Source organism: Felis catus, chromosome B4 (genome assembly GCF_018350175.1).
Source record: "Felis catus isolate Fca126 chromosome B4, F.catus_Fca126_mat1.0, whole genome shotgun sequence".
Classification (NCBI taxonomy): Eukaryota; Metazoa; Chordata; class Mammalia; order Carnivora; family Felidae; genus Felis; species Felis catus.
In genome coordinates this window covers 135,966,472-135,984,099 of record NC_058374.1, presented here as the reverse complement: position 1 = coordinate 135,984,099, position 17,628 = coordinate 135,966,472, and the positions used below count along the sequence as shown (strand labels likewise).

The window sequence follows — 17,628 nt, the reverse complement described above, 5'->3', positions numbered from 1 at the left end:
ATGGTAAAGACGGCAAATTCTATGTTCTACGTATTTTGCCATCACTTTTTGTAAAAAGTGGGAGGGGGCGCCGGGGTGGCTCAGTTGGTTAAGCGTCTGACTCCGTTTTGGCTCAGGTCACGATCTCATGGTTTGCGGGTTTGAGCCCCGCATCGTGCTCTGGAGCCGGCTTGGGATTCTTCCTCTCTCCCTCTCTCTCTGCTCCTCCCCTGCTCGCACTCTGTCTCTCTAAATAAGCAAACAAACAAACAAATTTAAAAAAAGAAAAGGTGGGAGAACACCACTTGCTGGGCAAGACTCTTGTGAGGGTTCGGTGAGGGGCGTTCTGGCCGGTGTCCTGCACACGGTGGGTTGGGCTTTGTGGGCTGTCACCTGGGCAACTGATGCTCCCGCAGCCCCACAGCTGGCTTAATGCTACTGTAACTGTTAAAATGCTTCATAATTTTTGAACAAGAGTACCTGCGTTTTCATTTTGCACTGGGCCCCTCCAACGATGGAGCTGGTTCTGGCCCTCGGCCCCTAAGAACCACAGGAGCTGGTGGTTCTTAGTAAGAAGGACACTTGGACAGACTTTGTCCCTACTTCTGTGCAGGAAGAGCTCAGTGTAGGGGACACGGATGGTGGGGGTAGAGAAGGGAATCAGGGCCACATGATGACCTCTCGGGGCGGGGGGGTTGAGAAGCAGTGGGGCCACCTGCAGAGAGGGCAGAGGGCCACAGAGAGCAGAGGTTGGGAGGGGGCTGGGTCCAGATCGTCCCAAAAAAGGCCCTAACGATGCGCAAGTCAGTATTTCAAGTGTCCCTTGGAACCGGCCTGGGAAACCGGCCGTTGCTGGTACATTTCATCCAGGAGATAAGGTTTATTGAACACCCATGAGCCAGCAGTGCGAGGCCGGAAAGCCTCACCTGCATGATCTTGCTGTTCTCGTTCACCTCCTTGGTTTAAGGTGACAACACCAAGGCCTGGAGCCCCGGAGAGACCAGGCACGGAGGGACAGGGGCAGTAGAGGGTGCAAACTCGGCCAGTCAGGCTCCCGGTTAGTGCTGGTTCCACTAGGTGGCGCTGAATGGAAATGATGATGGACCTTGGCTAGATTTGTAGGGAGGTTTCAGAAATGCCCCTAAGCGAAGCTCAGAGCACCATCTAGAAAATGCACCTGTCTTCTCCAGAAGGCGGTTCTTTATGTTCTGGGGAGGCAGTGGTGTGAATGGTCAGGTTTCCAGGGTTCAAATCCAGGCTCTGCCACTTACAAAGTCCACACATTTTCACAACTTTTGAATTAAGTTAAAAACATAATTGAGAATATACATATGTTTTTGTAATATGGGTCTACTAATGAGTAGGATGAATTTCCTTTTTTGGGGGGAGGAGAGGGGATAACTTTCACTAAATTGGGGTTCAAAGTTAGCATGTTCCCTGTCATCCAATCGATTGCAAATGGTCATGGGTATAAACCATTCTTAGCTTTCTCGAACTGTAAAAAACAGGTGGCAGGCTGGATGTGGCCAGTGGTTTGCTGTCTCCTGACCTAGCGTATTAACTGTATTAACTCTGTTTCCTTGGTGCTCAGTTGTCCTTTGGCTGAATTTTGTGCCATTGTTGTTCTTTAATATTTTCGTCCAAACTCTCTCTTTCATGAACTATTTATTCTCATGGGGCAGTGGACTGAATGTTTACACCCCCCCCCAACACATAATTCATGTGCTGCAATTCTAATCCCCGACGTGATGATGACAGGAGGTGGGGGCTTTGAGGAGTGATTAGCGCACCAGGGTAGAGCCTTCATGAATGGGATTAGTGCCCATTAAAAAAAAAAAAAAGAAAAAAAAGGACCTTAGAGAGTTCCCTCACCTCTTCTGTCCTGTGGGGACAGGGTAAGGAGATGATGGTTTGTGAACCAGGAAGTGGGTTCCCAGCAGACACGAAACCTGCTGGTGCCTTGATCTTGGACTCCCCAGCCTCCAGAACTTTGAGAAATAAATCTGTGGCATGTGCAAGGCAACCAGTGTCTGGGGATTTGTGATGGTGGTCTGGGCAATCTGAGACGGTCTAAGGCATTTCAGCTGAAATGGGAGACTGCTCTCTGGGGAGACCAACGACCCAGCCACACCATTGATTAACTTTCTGGCCAACTGTCCACATGTGTATTTTCTCACCTTCCCTCTTGCTTCTTATCTGAGGTGTGCCAGGGTTTTGTTCAGAAAATGCACCTTTTGGGGGGCCTGGGTGGCTCAGTCGGTTAAGCGTCTGACTTCGGCCCAGGTCACGATCTCAGTTTGTGAGTTCGAGCCCTGCGTCGGGCTCTGTGCTGACAGCTTGGAGCCTGGAGCCTGCTTCGGATTCTATGTCTCCCTCTCTCTCTGCCCCTCCCCAGCTCATGCTCGCACTCTGTCTCTGTCAAAAAAAAAAAAAAAAAGAAGGGGCGCCTGGGTGGCTTGGTCGGTTAAGCGTCTGACTTCAGCTCAGGTCATGATCTCACGGCCCGTGAGTTCGAGCCCCGCGTCGGGGGCCGTGAGTTTGAGCCCCGCGTCAGGCTCTGTGCTGACCGCTCAGAGCCTGCAGCCTGTTTCAGATTCTGTGTCTCCCTCTCTCTCTGCCCCTCCCCTGTTCATGCTCTGTCTCTCTCTGTCTCAAAAATAAAATAAACGTTGAAAAAAAAAATTAAAAAAAAAAAAAAAGAAAATGCACCTTTTTAGGAGCTTTTCTCTTTTGCTTGGTGGGGAGTATTTGTCCCCATTTTATCGGGGTTGCCGCCCATTCATCGGTTCTGAACACATCTTCCAGGAATTCCTCACTGTTTTGTCTGTCGGGAGCATCTCTTCCAGTTTCCCAACTATGTCACAGATTTAGAGCAGGTAGTCATTCATGCAGAGAACCAGTTCTGGAAGCGGATCCGTCCTGGGTAAAGACTATTTCTGGAACTCCATTATTTTAGCACCTAAAGAGAGTAATGTCCTTGAAAAGAACTTAACAACCAATGCACTTACATTTGCACACTTTCAGCTTAGGACTTTATACAATTGTTATCCTTCAAAAACACACAAACTGGGATTTTCCAGAACCCGTGCTGTGACCTCACCATGTAATATCTCCTGTCGTCACTCTACCCACGGGGACCACCTGACATGGGCAATGAATCTCGCCCCGCCTGCTGGATCTTCCAGCACCAGTGACAATGGGATATGGCCATTGATCCTCAGCAAACCCAGAGGCATGACTGAGAAACAGAAGATCTTATTTATTTTTATTTTTTGAATTTTATGGTTTTAAATTTACATCCAAATTAGTTAGCATATGGTGCAACGATTTCAGTAGATTCCTTAGTGCCCCTTACCCATTTAGCCCATCCCCCCCTCCCAAACCCCCTCCAGTAACCCTCTGTTTGTTCTCCATATTTAAGAGTCTCTGGTGTTTTGTCCCCCTCCCTGTTTTTATATTATTTTTGTTTCCCTTCCCGTATGTTCATCTGTTTTGTCTCTTAAAGTCCTCACAAGAGTGAAGTCATATATTTGTCTTTCTCTAATTTCGCTTGGCATAACACCCTCTAGTTGCATCCATGTAGTTGCAAATGGTGAGATTTCATTCTTTTTGATCGCCGAGTAATATCCCATCGTGTATATATACCACATCTTCTTTATCCATTCATCCATCGATGGATATTTGGGCTCTTTCCATACTTTGGCTATTGTGGATAGTGCTGCTATAAATATGGGGGTGCGTGTGTCCCTTCAAAACATCACACCTGTATCCCTTGGATAAATACCTAGTCGTGCTATTGCTGGGTCGTAGGGTGGTTCTATTTTCAGTTCTTTGAGGAACCTCCGTACTGTTTTCCAGAGTGGCTGCACCAGCTTGCATTTCCATGAGAAACAGATGATCTTAAGACAAAACCTGATAGAGTAATTCTTTGGTTTGGATGCCTTTGGTATTTAGAATCCTGAATGATTCATCTTCTACTGTATTTGTCTATTTCTTCTGCTTTTTCATTGCGATTTGGGGGTATGAAGGGAAATACGTATGTTCAGACTGCCATTTCAAAATTGAAAAAAGTTTAACTTTATTTTATTGTAGCTTTTAAAAAATTACAAAATAATATTTTTGTGCTACTAAAATCCAGACAATAAAAGATACAGGCTGGGGCTGCCTGGGTGGCTCAGTTGGAAAAGCATCTGACTTGATTTCTGCTCAGGTCATGATCTCATGGTTCGTGACTTTGAGCTCTGTATTGGCCTCTGTGCTGACTGCGCAGAGCCTGCTTGCGATTCTGTCTCCCTCCCTCTCTGCCTCTCCTCCTCTCTCTTTCTCTCAAAAACACATTTTCTTTTATTTATTTATTTATTTATTTATTTATTTATTTATTTATTTATTTAGATAAAGCACACACACATGAGCAGAGAAGGGGCAGAGAGAGAGAATTCCAAGCAGGCTCGGCACTGAGAGTGGGGAGCCTGATGCGGGGCTTAAACTCGCGAACTGGCGAGATCATGACCTGAGCCAAGATCAAGAGTCAGATGCTTAACCGACAGAGCCACCCAGGAGCCCCTAGCCCTTGAAAACTTTTTAAACTACGTTTACGTGATCTCAGTTTGTCTTTTCCCTCTGGGATCACCTAGCTCCCAGTTAATTTTCCATATTGGCCACAACTTTTTTTTTTTTTTTTTTTTTTTTACTATTTGCTCTTCCCTGTGATGTTGGTCTCCTTCCATTGGCTGTCGCCAAGCCTTCCAGTATTTTGGCTGCTGGTGATGCATCTGGAATGGCACGTATGCTGCATAAGGCAGGAGGATGTGGGAAGCCAAGTGATGCGACTTCCTAGGTGCCATGCACCAGGAATTTAAAATCTCTTCCACCCCTGAGAGACGGAGATTTCTCTGGGGAGAAATTGTAATGGAGAGGATCGGAGGTGCCTGTGCCCAAACAGCTAGAATGTATCAGAGCAGGGACGTAAAATTCTGCTTCTCTTCTTTCCGGCTATAGACAGGAAAACTGAAGGTCAGATAAGGGAAGTGACCTGCCGAAAGCCACATCAGCTAGTGGACTTTGGAGCGAGGGCTCAATCCAGGTCTGGCTCTGGTTTTAAATTTCTCACTGGGCCAAGCTGCCTCTTCCTGATAGAGTTTACAAAATACAGTTAGAGAAACTAGACCTGCGCCACGGTCAGGGGACATTTCGCAAATGAGGTGACCTTTGAGTAGGCCCCGTACTGATTATTACGTGCCGAGCACATGTCACCTAAGGACAACGCACCCGCCAAGGGAGGCACTACCGACAGCGCCAAGCGCACACACACGTTAGCTGAGCAGCCGAGGGGACCGGACCCCGGGCCCTAATCACCCCACGGCTCTGCCTCCCACTGTCAGGCTCCACCTCGCGCCCCGACCCTTCTCAACCTCATTCCTGGGTCCTGAAGGCTGCGAGGTTCCCGGGGATGGAGGGCCGGCTCTTCTAGGATCTCCGCCGAGCGCGCGGCGGGCGGGGGTCCTAGGGAGCGGCCGGGAAAATGTGACCCCGGAAGCAGTCGCGGCGCCAGCGGCCGCGTCTTCGGTTGCCAGAGCGCCGCCCCGGAAGTAGAGCGCGGCGCGCGGCGGGCCGGTCCGCGGGGCGGCGAGCGGCGTCCTGCTGCCGGCGCCGGAGTGGGGCTGGAGGCGGGGCCGGGGCCCGGCGCGGGGCCGCCCTGCCCGGTGAGGTCCCGCAGGTGAGGTCCCGCCGCCGAGGCCGTCGCCTCCCCGGACGAGGGTGTGGCCGCTCCTGGTGGGCGGGTGCGCATGCGCGAGCGAGCGTGGGCGCCCGGGTCTACGCGGCCGCGACCGTGTGGTTTAGGTGCTGCTTGCCGGACCCGCGGCCCCCGGGAAGCCTGCGCCGATCACTGTGCCCCTGTTTTTCCTCCGAGTTCCTGTGACTTTCCTTGCGCTGCCCGCTCGTTGTAATTGCATTCTTCTTCATATGGGTTATCCCCGCATTTCATCGTTCCTGGGCTTTTCCCATTCATTTGCAGTCTGTATTGTTTCTCTCGGCATCTTTTGCAGGGCGCGGTGTACCTGTGGCGGCAGCTGTGGTCTGGAGGCAGATTCGTGTCCCCCGCCCTGCTCGCCCTTCTCTGAGGGATGGGACCTAGGCACTGCCCCTCCCCGTGCCCTCATCACTCAAAGGGAGTGGGAGTGAGTGGGTAGGTAGCCATGCACCCCGTAGAGTAGCTGGGGCATTACAGGGCATTCGTTCGAGAAGTAAAAGTATCCTATTGTAAGCCGTTTACGGTTTGCAGAGAGGTTCTTTGTTCACGAAAACATTTAATGAGCACATTTCAGTGCTGGCTTGTGGCAGCGCTGAAAGGTTGGTCTTGCTCTGTGCCCGGGGGATTACCAAGAGTGCTGAGTAGTTGCTGTGGAGGCTGGCACTGCCTCCCGGTGGGGTGTGGACATGGATGGTGGCCATCCAGCGGTGCGGAAAGTCCTTGTTTTTCACTATGAGCTATTGTTTTCTTTAAGGGTGGCTTTTTTTTTTTTTTTTCCTTCTCAAGGAAGACTGGCCGGAAAGGAATCGAAATGCCCTTAGAATCCTGGGCTCGTTGGGACTTTGTGGAAAGTGATACTGACCAGAGTGTTTGGGGGGGGGGGAGGGTAGTGGGGATGGAGACAGAGAGGGCTTCGGTTTTTGTTGTTGTTGTTGTTGTTGTTGTTTTTATGGCTGGACGCAGAAAAGTGCAGTGACTCTATGAATGGAAGTTCTTCCCTCTGTCTGCTTTTTCTCCTGAATGGCTGTCCTGGCTGTAACTGGATGTAGTCGTTACTCCGGGATGTGAAAGGCCTCTTGGCAAAGCTCTGTCCTCCTGGGGTTGTAGGTCCAGCTATTCCCCGAGATGTTCTCTCGCTCAGCAGAAATCCGCCCAACTCCAGGTCTGCTTCAGGCCCCTGGAAAAACTGGGATCTGTGGGTGCTTTTACTGGTTTTCTGTCCCCTGCAGGGCTGACGGCCCCTGTGGGGCTGGGCCGTGCCTCGTTCTCTACTTGGCGCAGACAGCACTTGTTTGATGGTGTGCGGAGGGAACTCCCACCCTTAGTTTAGTTAATTTGTCAAATATTGATTGAGCACCTGCTGTTTTTAGACACTATTCTGGACGCAGGGGATTCAGCAGGCAATAATGCGGAACAACATGTCTGCTCTCCTGGTGGGAGGTGTGTGTGTCAAAGATAGGGAGTCACCGGGGAACCGAGTTCATGAACTAGACCGGTTCTTTTTGAAGATTCTTGTAAAACGTTTCTTGGGTAAGTTTCGAGAGAGAGAACCAGCAGGGGAGGGGCAGGGAGAGAGGGACAGAGGTTCAGAAGCAGGCTCTGTGCTGACAGTGCGGAGAACCTGACGCGGGGCTCAAACCCACACACCATGAGATCACGACCTGAGCTGAAGTCAGACACTCAACCGACTGAGCCATCAGGCGCCCCTAGACCAGTTCTTTTCAAACTTGGGCAGGGGTAGGAATCTCACCTGAGAGCTTATTAAGATACAGATTCCTGGGCCCCACCCCCAGAGAGTCTGAGCATGTGCGTCGGTGTAGGGGTTGGGGGAAGCTCAGGAATGTGTCTTTCTTTTTTTTTTTTTTTTTTTTTTTTTAACGTTTATTTATTTTTGGGACAGAGAGAGACAGAGCATGAACGGGGGAGGGGCAGAGAGAGAGAGAGGGAGACACAGAATCGGAAACAGGCTCCAGGCTCTGAGCCATCAGCCCAGAGCCTGACGCGGGGCTCGAACTCACGGACTGCGAGATCGTGACCTGGCTGAAGTCGGACGCTTAGCCGACTGCGCCACCCAGGCGCCCCAGGAATGTGTCTTTCTAACAAACTCCTGGTGGTGCGGCTGCTGCGGGTTCACGGGCCATGCTTTGAGTTGGCCCGGGACCGAACGATTGGGCACAGCCGGGGTGCCACCGGGCAGCAAAGCGACAGCGTGGTGAGTGGTTGGGAATTGGGAAGGCCACTCGGAAAGGTTGACCTTTGCGAAGGGGCCAGATGCAGGGGGAAGAGCAAAGCCTCAAGACAGGATGCGGCTTGGTGGGTGTGAGCAGGTGAAGAGAGCTGGCGCGTGGGGAGGGTGCTGGAGACGAGGTCCGAGAGGTGACGGGAAGCCTAGATTTCACGGGGTCCGCCTTGCAAGTCATCGGCAGACTGACAGCTTTATTCTGGGTGCTTTGTTCTGGAAGCCCCTGGAGGCTTAGGGGCAGGGTGACGCGATTTGCTAGGTGCGTGTGAAAGGGGTCAGTCTGCTGCCGGGCGGAGAATGGGTGCGTTGGGGTGCGGCCGGCACTAAGGAAGCCGGTGGGAGCCTGCCATGGTCATCCGGGATTACGGGGACGCTGGGGAGAGATATATAGACAGATCTGGAATCTTCTGGAGTAGAGCTGGCACCATTTGCTGCTGGATGAATTAGTAGCCACTTCCCCCTCAGGACCACAGTTGAGCTTTGTTGGGGCGCCGACGTACTTTGCCGCTGGGGCCCTCAGCGGATGGGGTGTGTTTCTTGCCTCCCTGGATCAACACCGTCCACGGGCACCTCGTTCCAGGCAGCTTTGTGGCTCCCGTCACGGACCCGGCACAGAGCCGCTGTCGGTGCTGAGGGGGTGGGTGAGAAAGAAGCTAGGCTGTCGAAGCACAGACCCCAGGGCATCCCTGTGCCAGCCTGTCCTCACGCTTACGAAGGTCCCACTCACCGGCCCCAGGAGTGGGTCCCACGCCGTGTTCTGAAAATTGCCAACTGCCTGGTTTCCGAATGCCTTTGCCTGGCTGACGTACCTTAGGAGGTGACAACAGTCCGCTATGATTTCGAGCACGGTCAGCGTAGAGATCAGCACACAACTGACTGTTTTTCTGGGTTAGGTTTTCTGATGTTCGGTTTGAAAAGCAGCAGACCGAATGGCTTTAACGCGCATTCCTGGGAACCACTAGAGAGGCGACCTATCAAGTTCAATGCAGGCTACTGTTAACCTAGCTTTCTTTTTTTTTTTTCCCCTCTTCTAGGAGGAAGTAACAGGAAGACCATCTGACGTCAGGTATTTCTTGATTTTTCTAAGGCAAAGGGCTTAGTATTTCTTAGGGTTGGGAAGGAGGCAGCCCCAGCTTCTGTGCCGGGGGCGGATTGGCCAGCTGGCTCCTTCGCCTGTTCCGCAGACCATTTCTGAGCCCCCTTCACTGTGCCTGGCCCCGGCTGGGTGCTGGGGGACAGAGACGAATCAGCCCACCCCCGGCCCTGTGGGTGAACTGACAGTCGACACTGTGGGAGGGAGGCGAGTGTGGGTGTCCTCAGGCTGCTATCTGTGCTCTGCCCGTTATTCTCGGAGCCCCACTGTCCCCATCTTATAAATGGGGAGAACACCTGCCCCCCGACAGCCCGGGAGCCAGAACGGTACCCGTGGTAGAGAAGAGCGGGGGCAAACTGCCCAGCTCTGTGCCCCGTGGGTCCTGGTGTTCCGTGAATGGTAGCCGTTGTTTCTAGTGATAGCATACAAATGCAATTACCGACCCCGAGAGGGTGGGGAGGGTCGCCAGCACCCAGCCAAGGGCCCGGTGGGCCCACTGCAGGTGGGGCGGAGTGGAGGAGTGTGCAGGGCCGAATCAGGGAGAGCCGAGGCACTCATTTCCAACCCAGTGAACCGGAGTCCCTGTGGTGTGCCAGGCCCACCCCTGCCGACCGTGCCGTGACCCCCGCAATACCATGAAGGACCTGTGGCTTTCATTCCCGTTTTGGGGGGGAGTGCCGAGGCCCCCAAGAGAACTAGCGAGCGTCCGTGGGCATGCGAGCACCGGAAACGAACCGTCTCCAGGGTTCAGGTGCAGAGGAACCTGCCAACTGGTGCTCTGGCCCCTCCCAGGCTGCCTCATCGTTGGTTCTCCGTGGTGGTGACCGTGCTGGTTCGGTGCGTTTCTGAAAAGTCCTGTGTGTCTTTAAAGGAGAGGTGGCCTGAGTTCGTTTCTTTTTCTTCTTTTTTAACCATCAATAACTGGTCTGCCCTGTCGCCCATCACTGTGCTGTGCTCTCGCTGCCACATGCGTATTTAAAGCCCTTTATGGGTGGAAGGTTCTTCTTCGTCTCCTCGTGTCTGGGACGGTTCTATTTTGCGTAAGTTTCCGAGGGCCGTACTGCCAAAGGGCCACGAAGTGGGTGGCTCAGGGAGGCGAGAAGTCTGAAATCAAGGTGTCGGTGGACCCACGGTCTCTCTGAAGAATCTGGGGCGGGTTCCTCGTCTCTTCCAGCCTCTGGCGGACCCAGACTTTTCTTGGCTTGTGGCAGCATCGCTGTGATCTCTGCCTTCATGTTCCCGTGACCGTCTTCCCCGTGTGTCTGTACGACCCTGTGTCGTCACATGGCGTTCTCTGCCTGTGTCTGTGTCCAGATCTCCTTTTTAGTTGTTGTTAATTTTTTTCTTAAGTTTATTTATTTTTGAGAGAGAGAGACCGAGAGAGTGAGCGGGGTGGTGGCAGAGAGAGAATCCCAAGCAGGCTCTGCAGTGTCAGCACCGGGCCCGACGTGGGGCTCGAACTCGCAAACTGTGAGATTGTGACCTGAGCTGAAACCAAGAGTCAGACCCTTGACTGACTGGACCACCCAGGCGCCCCTCCTCCTCCTCCTCCTTTTTTTTTTTCAAGTAATCTCTACACGCAGTGTGGGGCTTGAACTCATAAGCTGGAGATTAAGAGTCGCGTGTTTCACCGACTGAGCCCGCCATCTGGAGATAATGGGGCCTGCCAAAGGGACTGTGAGCTCTGTTGCAAATGCTCCCACCTGAACCTAGAAAGAATCGGTGGGATGAGAAGGAAACAGGTGACTGAGAGAGCCCTCACCTCGCACACTTCTAGAAGGAACGTACGCAGAGAACTAAAACACAAGCCAGAAAGTTCTGTGTGCCGACTGTATCCCAGGAGAGGGATACAGGAAGTTTGGTGGAGGGAAAAAGTGACCAGAGCGGCTCCCTGGGGGAGGCGGCCTTTGAACCGCGCCTTGTGTGATTGGCGGAGCTGGATCCGGAGCAGCAGCTGGGAGGTGGTGGTGTTTCGCCCAAGCAGGGGTGCGCGAAATGAAGGAGTGTCACGGCAGCTCAATGAGGCCGCGGGAGCCAGAAAGTAATAGAATTCAGAGATACTTAGCACAGTGAGGCCCCGAAGCATCTGGCGGCGTGCCCTTGTTCTGCAGAAGACGTATGTCCCGGATACCGTGGCGAGGCGCGGGCTTGCGGTGTTCTCTGTCTCTCGGTCTTGTGCTGTGTACATTTCGTCTGCGTGTTCGTTTTGTTTTAGGTAAGAACCCGCAGCACGAGTCACTGAAGGAGAGAAATTGGACGTTCCTGTTGGCTCCATAAGTACCTATGGTGGGTCCGGCCTGAGTGATTGGTTTTCCTTAGCACCCGTTGTCCACACAGTGGAAAGGGGGAGCCGGGGGCGGGGGGTGGGGGCGCACCAGGAAAACCTCCCCTTGAAGGCTCCGTGTCCTTGCTCAGTAAAGTGGGATGAGAATATCTGTCCTGTCTGCCTTATTGGTTTTGGGGGTCGTGCCTGGGAAGCATTTTCTTTAAATGTTTACTTATTTTTTGAGAGAGTATGACAGAGAGCATGAGCAGGGGAGGGGCAGAGGGAGAGAGGGAGAGAGAATCCCAAGCAGGCTCCGCACTGTCAGCACCGAGCCCGACGTGGGGCTCGATCTCACTAACTGCGAGATCGTGATCTGAGCGGAAATCAAGAGTCGGATGCTTAACCGACTAAGCCACCCAGGACAACTCCCTCCTTCCCCCCGCCCCGGCCCCCCAGAAGTATTTGCTGACTGTTAAAGCACAGGGCAGGTATCAGGCACTGTGCTGGGTCACCCGGGGTGGGGCAGCACCTGTGCCAGGGGGCAGGGGCACACTGAGATATAGGACTTCGCCCCTGCTGGTGGTGGTGGTGGTGATGTGGGCGTTTCCGGCCTGGAGTCTGCAGTCGGACTGGAGGGGGCAGAGCAGAGCTGGAGCCGGATTGGGCAGGGATGCAGGCTCTAGAGGCCGCACTCAAGGGGGGAACCGGGCTCCCGGGCTCCACTGTGGGTCTTGACACTGTGGGGAGTTTGCTCGGTGAGGGGTGCGGGGTAACAGCCGTGGGGACCTGGCTCCCGTGCTGCCCCTACCGTCGTTTCTGTGCGGTGACTGCTGACTCTCCACGTTAACATATGGCACCTTCTGGCTCACAGAGGACGATTACCTTGACCCCATGGCCACTGGCATCATCCTAATGAAGGCCAGGGAGGCAGAGGGCTGTGTGAAAAGAGGTGGTGCTTCAGAGTCGGGTCACCCTCAATTCAAATCAGGGCACCATGGGTCCCTTCAGTATGGTTTTTTTTTTGATGTTTATTTATTTATTTTGAAAGAGTGTGTGAGAGCGAGCGTGGGCACCCACAGGCACGAGCGGGGGAGGGGCAGAGAGAGAGCCTCAAGCTGGCTCTGTGCTGGCTCGATCTCACGAACCATGAGATCATGGCCTGAGCCGAAATCAAGAGTCAGATGCTTAACTGACTGAGCCACGCAGGCGCCCCGTTCAGTCTGATTCCTTTTTTTTTTTTAATTTTTTAATGTTTATTTATTTTTGAGAGAGAGAGAAAGACAGAGTGTGAGCATGGGAGGATCGGAGAGAGAGGGAGACACAGAATCCGAAGCAGGCTCCAGACTTTGAGCTGTCAGCACAGAGCCCGACGCGGGGCTCAAACCCATGAACCATGAGATCACAACCTGAGCCAAAGTCGGACACTTAACCGACTGAGCCACTCAGGCACCCCTCAATTTTTTTTAATGTTTATTCATTTTTGAGAGAGAGAGAGACAGAGTGCAGGCAGGGGCGGGGTGCGGAGAGAGAGGGGGACACAGAATCCGAAGCAGGCCCCAGGCTCTGAGCTGTCAGCACAGGGCCCGACGTGGGGCTCGAACTCACGAACGGTGAGATCATGACCTGAGCCAGAGTCAGACGCTAAACCGACTGAGCCACCCGGGCGCCCCAGCGTTCAGTCTGATTCTCATACAGGTTCTTAATCTTTGAGCTTCAGCTTCCTTACCCATAAGGGGGACGATGACAGTCATAACACCAGATATTTCTTGAGCACCCTGTTCTCAGTGCCTTAACGTGTTCGTTCAGTTAATCCTTACTATAACCCCGTGAGATGGGTGGTTGCTGTCGTTCCTCTTATTTTACGCCTAAGGAAACAGAAGTTCAGAGAGGTTAAGTAACTTCTCCAGAGTCACACAGCAAGTGAGTGTCAGAACTGGGCCTCAGACTCAAGCCCTAGAGCCCGCGCTCTTACCACAGTCCCTCCTCTGAGGAGGCAGTGGGCTGATTTCGTGTGAGAGCCCCACGGGAGCGCCTTCTCTTTCCCTCTCCGAAAGCAAGCACAGACCTGGGTGCCCACCTTTTAACTTTGTCCAAGTCACACCGTGGTGCTGACAGGCCTGGGGCCATAGTCGGTCAGTCTGAATGGAGCATCCACCACATCCCAGGCACAGTGCTAGGCCCCGGGCACAAAGCAGCGAGGAAGAAGGCCGGCCCCCTTGCCCTCTAGCTGGGACAGAACTGCAGGAGTGCGGAGGGGCTGTGTGCCTGTGTACCTGGCGTCAGGGAGGCCTTGTGGAGGAGGTGACATTCACTAATGCTGGCAGGTGAGTGGGCAGCAGCTTAGCCAGGCTGAGAGGGAGGGAGAGTGCTGCAGGCAGAGACAACCAGCATGTGCCAAGGCCCCGGGGTGGAGTGTGGGCAGAGCAGTCCAGTGTGGTGAGAACACAGCAGGGGAAGGCGAAGCGGGTGAGGGGCAGGGGTCTGCGTATCTTAAGCTCACTGGGGAGCCACGGAGACTGGTAGACGGGAGTGACGGGGTCAGATAAACACGTAAGCGTCACCGGCACTTACAGAGAGTGAATTGGAGTGGGGCAGGGGAAGAGGCAGGGAGCGCTGGGGGTGCTCACGCTGGGTTAGGCGCTCTCTCCCACCCTTTGGAAGTCAGCTCCAGGGCCTCCTGCTCAGGGTGGTTCTCCCCAGCCACCCTGATGGGCAGCTCCTGCCGTGGCTCTCACAGCCCCAGTGCTGTCCCTGCCTCGTGCCTCGTGATGGACACTGGGTGGCGATTATCTGATTGCTGTCTTTCTCCCCCGCTTAGGCCAGGATCTCTTAGTCTTGGCCCAGTTGACATTTTGGCCTGGGGGACTTGCTTTGGGGCGGGGGGGGGGGGCGTCCTGTCCACTGCAGGGTATTGGGCAACATCCTGGCCTCTACTCACTAGATACCAGAAGCCTCCCTGCCCCCAGTTGTGACAACAAAAGACGAGGCCAGAGGCGCCTGGCTGGCTCACTCGGTTAAGCATCCAACTCTTGATGTCAGTTCAGGTCATGATCTTGAGGTTCGTGGGTTTGAGCCCCGCATCGGGCTCTGCACTGACAGTGTGGAGCCTGCTTGGGATTCTCTCTCTCTCTCTCTCTCTCTCTCTCTCTCTCACTCTCTCTCTGCCCCTCCCCTGCTCTCTCTCTCTCTCTCTCTCTCTCTCTCAAAATCAATAGATAAACTTAAAAAAAAAAAAAAAGACGCAGCCAGATGTCCCCTGGGGGCCAGAGTGGCCCCTGGCTGAGAACCACTGCCCAGCAGGTCGAACTTGGGGTGTGCGAAGGGGAAGCTTGTGGCCACTGCCGTTTCAAAGCTCTAACAAGTTGACTTCTTCCAGGATTATGGCAGGGAAAGTGAAATGGGTCACTGATATCGAGAAGTCGGTGCTGATAAATAACTTTGAAAAGAGAGGATGGGTCCAAGTGACAGAAAACGAGGACTGGAACTTCTACTGGTAAGTACGAAACGCAGGATTTGATTCTTTTTCCGAAGCCTGCTTTTTTCTTTTTTAACATTTATTTTCATTTATTTTTGAGAGAGAGCGTGCACAGGTGCGCGCGGGGGAGAGACAGAGGGAGAGAGAGAATCCCAAGCCGGCTGTGCGCTGTCAGCACGGAGCCCGACCCTAGGGCTCGGTCTCACAAACCGCGAGATCATGACCTGAGCGGAAATCAAGAGCCGCTCAACTGACTCAGCCGCGCAGGCGCCCCTGAAGGCTTCTTACCAGTCTTGTGAATGGCGGCAGCCCAGGCACAGGCTGTGTTCTCAGAGGGGCGCCCCCCCCCGACACATCTTTCATCCCAAGTTCTTTGGGAGCACGCGTTGTGGGGTGCCCTCACACTCCCGTTTACCAGCCTGGCGTCAGAAGTCCCAGGACGGTTCTGCACAACTCGGCCTGGCGAATCCCGTGGGGGGTCGGGTGAGAAGCCAGAGGCCCCTCCTGGCGGCGCCAGTCCGTGCCTTATTGCCCGGCGCTGGGGAAGGGGACCGCGGGGGAGGGGCCTGTGCCTCCCTTGCTTCCTCTCGCAGGGCAGAGGGCGCTGGCTGGACTGGGTAACGACAACCGAAAAGCGAGGGAGACGCACGAACGGGAGAGCAATGTGTTTGGTGTTGACTCCCCGGTGGTGCTCCTTCCAGCCAGAAAGCTGGGAGCTGTCCTCGCCTCCTGCCCCCGCCCCGCCTCCCCCTCCTCGTGGGCTGAGGTCCCGTGTCCTCCCTTGTCCGGGCCTGGTGTGCTCCCCGCCGCAGGCTGGCCTCCACCCTCTGGCAGGGTCGTGTGCCCGAACACAGATCCGTGGTCATCTTGCCGGGCCCCATCCTCCGCAGCTCCCGGGCCCGGAGCCCTGAGCGAACCTTTGAGGGAGGGGAGCTGGTGGGTCTCCGGAGGCCTTTTTACCCTATGCGTCCCCCACTCCCTGAGACCCACTCCCTGCTGTTCCGGCCACTTCCTTCCCCCCCACGCCCCAGTGCAGCCGCCGGCACGCTTTCCCCTGCCGACCCGCTAAGACGGGCGGTGCTCTCTGCCTCCTCAGCCCATCCTTCGGGGACGCCACGCATCCGGCGGTTAGACGTCCAGACGCCGGAGCCAAGTCGTGCCTGGCTTTACACCCTGGCTCCCCCGCTGCTGCCTGCGTGGCCCTTAGCAGAGGACTTGACCTTTCCCTTCAAACACAGCTGTCGGAAGCCTGAATGAGTCAGTAAAGCACAGAGCGTGTGGCATGTGATAGCGGCCAGCGGTTGCTGGCCTTCGCACACCACTCCTCGAGCCTCCTGCCCTAGAAGCCACCTGTGCCCCTCCAGCCTCGCAGACGGCTCCCCTCAGTGCTCTGCAGCAAGTGCCGCGTGCCAGGATTTGGGATTTCCCCGCCTGTCCCGTCTTTCTGCGCTGCTGTGAACCCGATGACAGTGAGGACCTTGTCTGGCTGGTCCCAGCCTCCCAGAGCCCGGCCCTGGCCCAGGTGCGGTGTAGACTGGCAGCCCGCTTCCATCTCCAGCAGCCACTGCAGGGATGACCCTTTCTCTGCTCCCCTGGCAGCTGAGGATACCTGTGCTTTAAACCACGATCACGTTTCCCCGGGGGGAGCACGGAATGCAGACGGGGAGAGGCTGGTAGAGAAGTGCAGCCCCTGCGTGGGCTTTGGCATCGGGTTCACGTCCTCGAAGGTAGAGCGAAATAATGTCGCCAGAGCCCTGCTTCATGGCAGCTCTGAAAGAAGAGAGTTTGGTACTTTCGCTCTGCGTCCCACGGCTCTGTGCCATGGGCTTAGCCAGTTCTCGGCGAGCCCTTTTGGCTTCTCTGGGTAATTAATCGGCGCTGGGGAGGGTGTCGGGCGACTCCCTGCTTCCTACCACGGAAGAAGCATCTTGGAGCCAGTCTTCACAAGACAGAGAGAGAAAAGAGCGGAACTGTGTAACTTTGGCCCTTTGGTGCCTTAAGAGCTCCTGTCCTAAGCACTCTGTGTACCATCGAGTCTTAAAAATTGGGTAGGGTAGGGGCGCCTGAGTGGCTCAGTCGATTAAGCGGCCGACTTCTGCTCAGGTCGTAATCTTGCAGTCTGTGAGTTTGAGCCCCGCGTCAGGCTCTGTGCTGACCGCTCAGAGCCTGGAGCCTGTTTCGGATTCTGTGTGTGTCTCTCTCTCTGACCCTCCCCTGTTCATGCTCTGTCTCTCCCTGTCTCAAAAATAAATTAAAAAAAAAAAAAAGTTAAAAAAAAAGTTGGTTAGGGTAAAATACCGGAAACAACTAAATGTCAAATGGTTAGGAAAAGGTAACCAAGTTAACCGAGTGGATTACGGTGCAGCTGTGAAAATAATTAGGACAATTATAAAGCAATTTGGAAAATCGCGTAACAAAAAGTCTGAAGAAAAACATATTATGAAACTGTATCTGTGTTCTGATCACAGCTTGAGTATAGGGCAGGAAGTAGGAGCACGTGAAACATGGGAGTCAGGGCTGCGCTAGGGAGATGCATTAATCACCGATTGCCAGATTGATGGCGTGTAACAAACACTACAGAACTTTAGGCTTGGAACAACCATTTGCACAGCACGCGCATTTATCGGTTTGGCTGGTCGGTTCCTTTCGTCCAGCAGGACTTAGCTGATCCTGCCTGGGCTTCCCCTGCTGTCACCTGGGGGGTCCAGCCGGGGCTTGTCTGGTCTTGGATGCCGTTGGCCAGGACCACAGTGGCTTCTCACCACAGATCTCTCGTGGCCCTCCAGCCAGCTGGCTTGGGCTTGCCCTCCTGGGGCGGCTG

General features: G+C 54.3%; 2 protein-coding genes across 14 annotated transcripts in view; one reads left to right on the top strand and one right to left on the bottom strand.

Moving 5' to 3' along the window:
- Positions 1–173: 173 nt before the first annotated feature.
- Positions 174–5,767, bottom strand: LOC109501832 (translation initiation factor IF-2-like). Of its 3 annotated transcripts, XR_006601173.1 has the most exons (3): positions 5,391–5,554; positions 2,689–2,938; positions 174–228 (listed from the first exon to the last, which is right to left on the bottom strand). XR_006601173.1 is itself a non-coding variant. In XM_045062484.1 (2 exons), exons 1-2 carry the CDS (start codon positions 5,765–5,767, stop codon positions 2,932–2,934), a joined length of 384 nt encoding a protein of 127 aa, XP_044918419.1. In that variant the 3' UTR covers positions 2,590–2,931. The 3 variants fall into 3 exon arrangements, 2 of the variants coding, with proteins under 2 accessions (XP_044918419.1, XP_023113551.2); XM_045062484.1 differs by lacking the exon at positions 174–228 and having other exon boundaries at positions 2,590–2,938; positions 5,391–5,767; XM_023257783.2 differs by lacking the exons at positions 174–228; positions 2,689–2,938 and adding an exon at positions 4,592–4,971 and having other exon boundaries at positions 5,391–5,767.
- Positions 5,572–17,628, top strand: part of TTLL1 (tubulin tyrosine ligase like 1) — a 30,667-nt gene continuing 18,610 nt past the window's right edge. For 3 of the 11 annotated variants that reach the window (XM_045062474.1, XM_045062473.1, XM_045062476.1), the window contains exon 1: positions 14,709–14,825. In XM_045062474.1, the coding sequence (XP_044918409.1) occupies positions 14,713–14,825 (113 nt within the window). In that variant the 5' untranslated portion in view covers positions 14,709–14,712. Of the gene's footprint in view, positions 5,696–5,903; positions 5,924–6,033; positions 6,167–9,007; positions 9,040–10,047; positions 10,107–11,281; positions 11,353–14,708; positions 14,826–16,045; positions 16,330–17,628 lie in introns of those variants that run through there. The other 8 variants (XM_045062480.1, XM_045062477.1, XM_045062479.1 and 5 more) reach the window with 8 other exon arrangements.

Bases quoted from the DNA above. Each gene is read 5' to 3' on its own strand.
- LOC109501832 (XM_023257783.2), bottom strand. From the start codon at position 5,767: ATGCGCACCCGCCCACCAGGAGCGGCCACACCCTCGTCCGGGGAGGCG. The intron at 4,972-5,390 runs GTTGAGAAGGGT...TCCTGTCTATAG, and splicing joins CTTCAGGACCCAGGAATGAG to CCGGAAAGAAGAGAAGCAGA.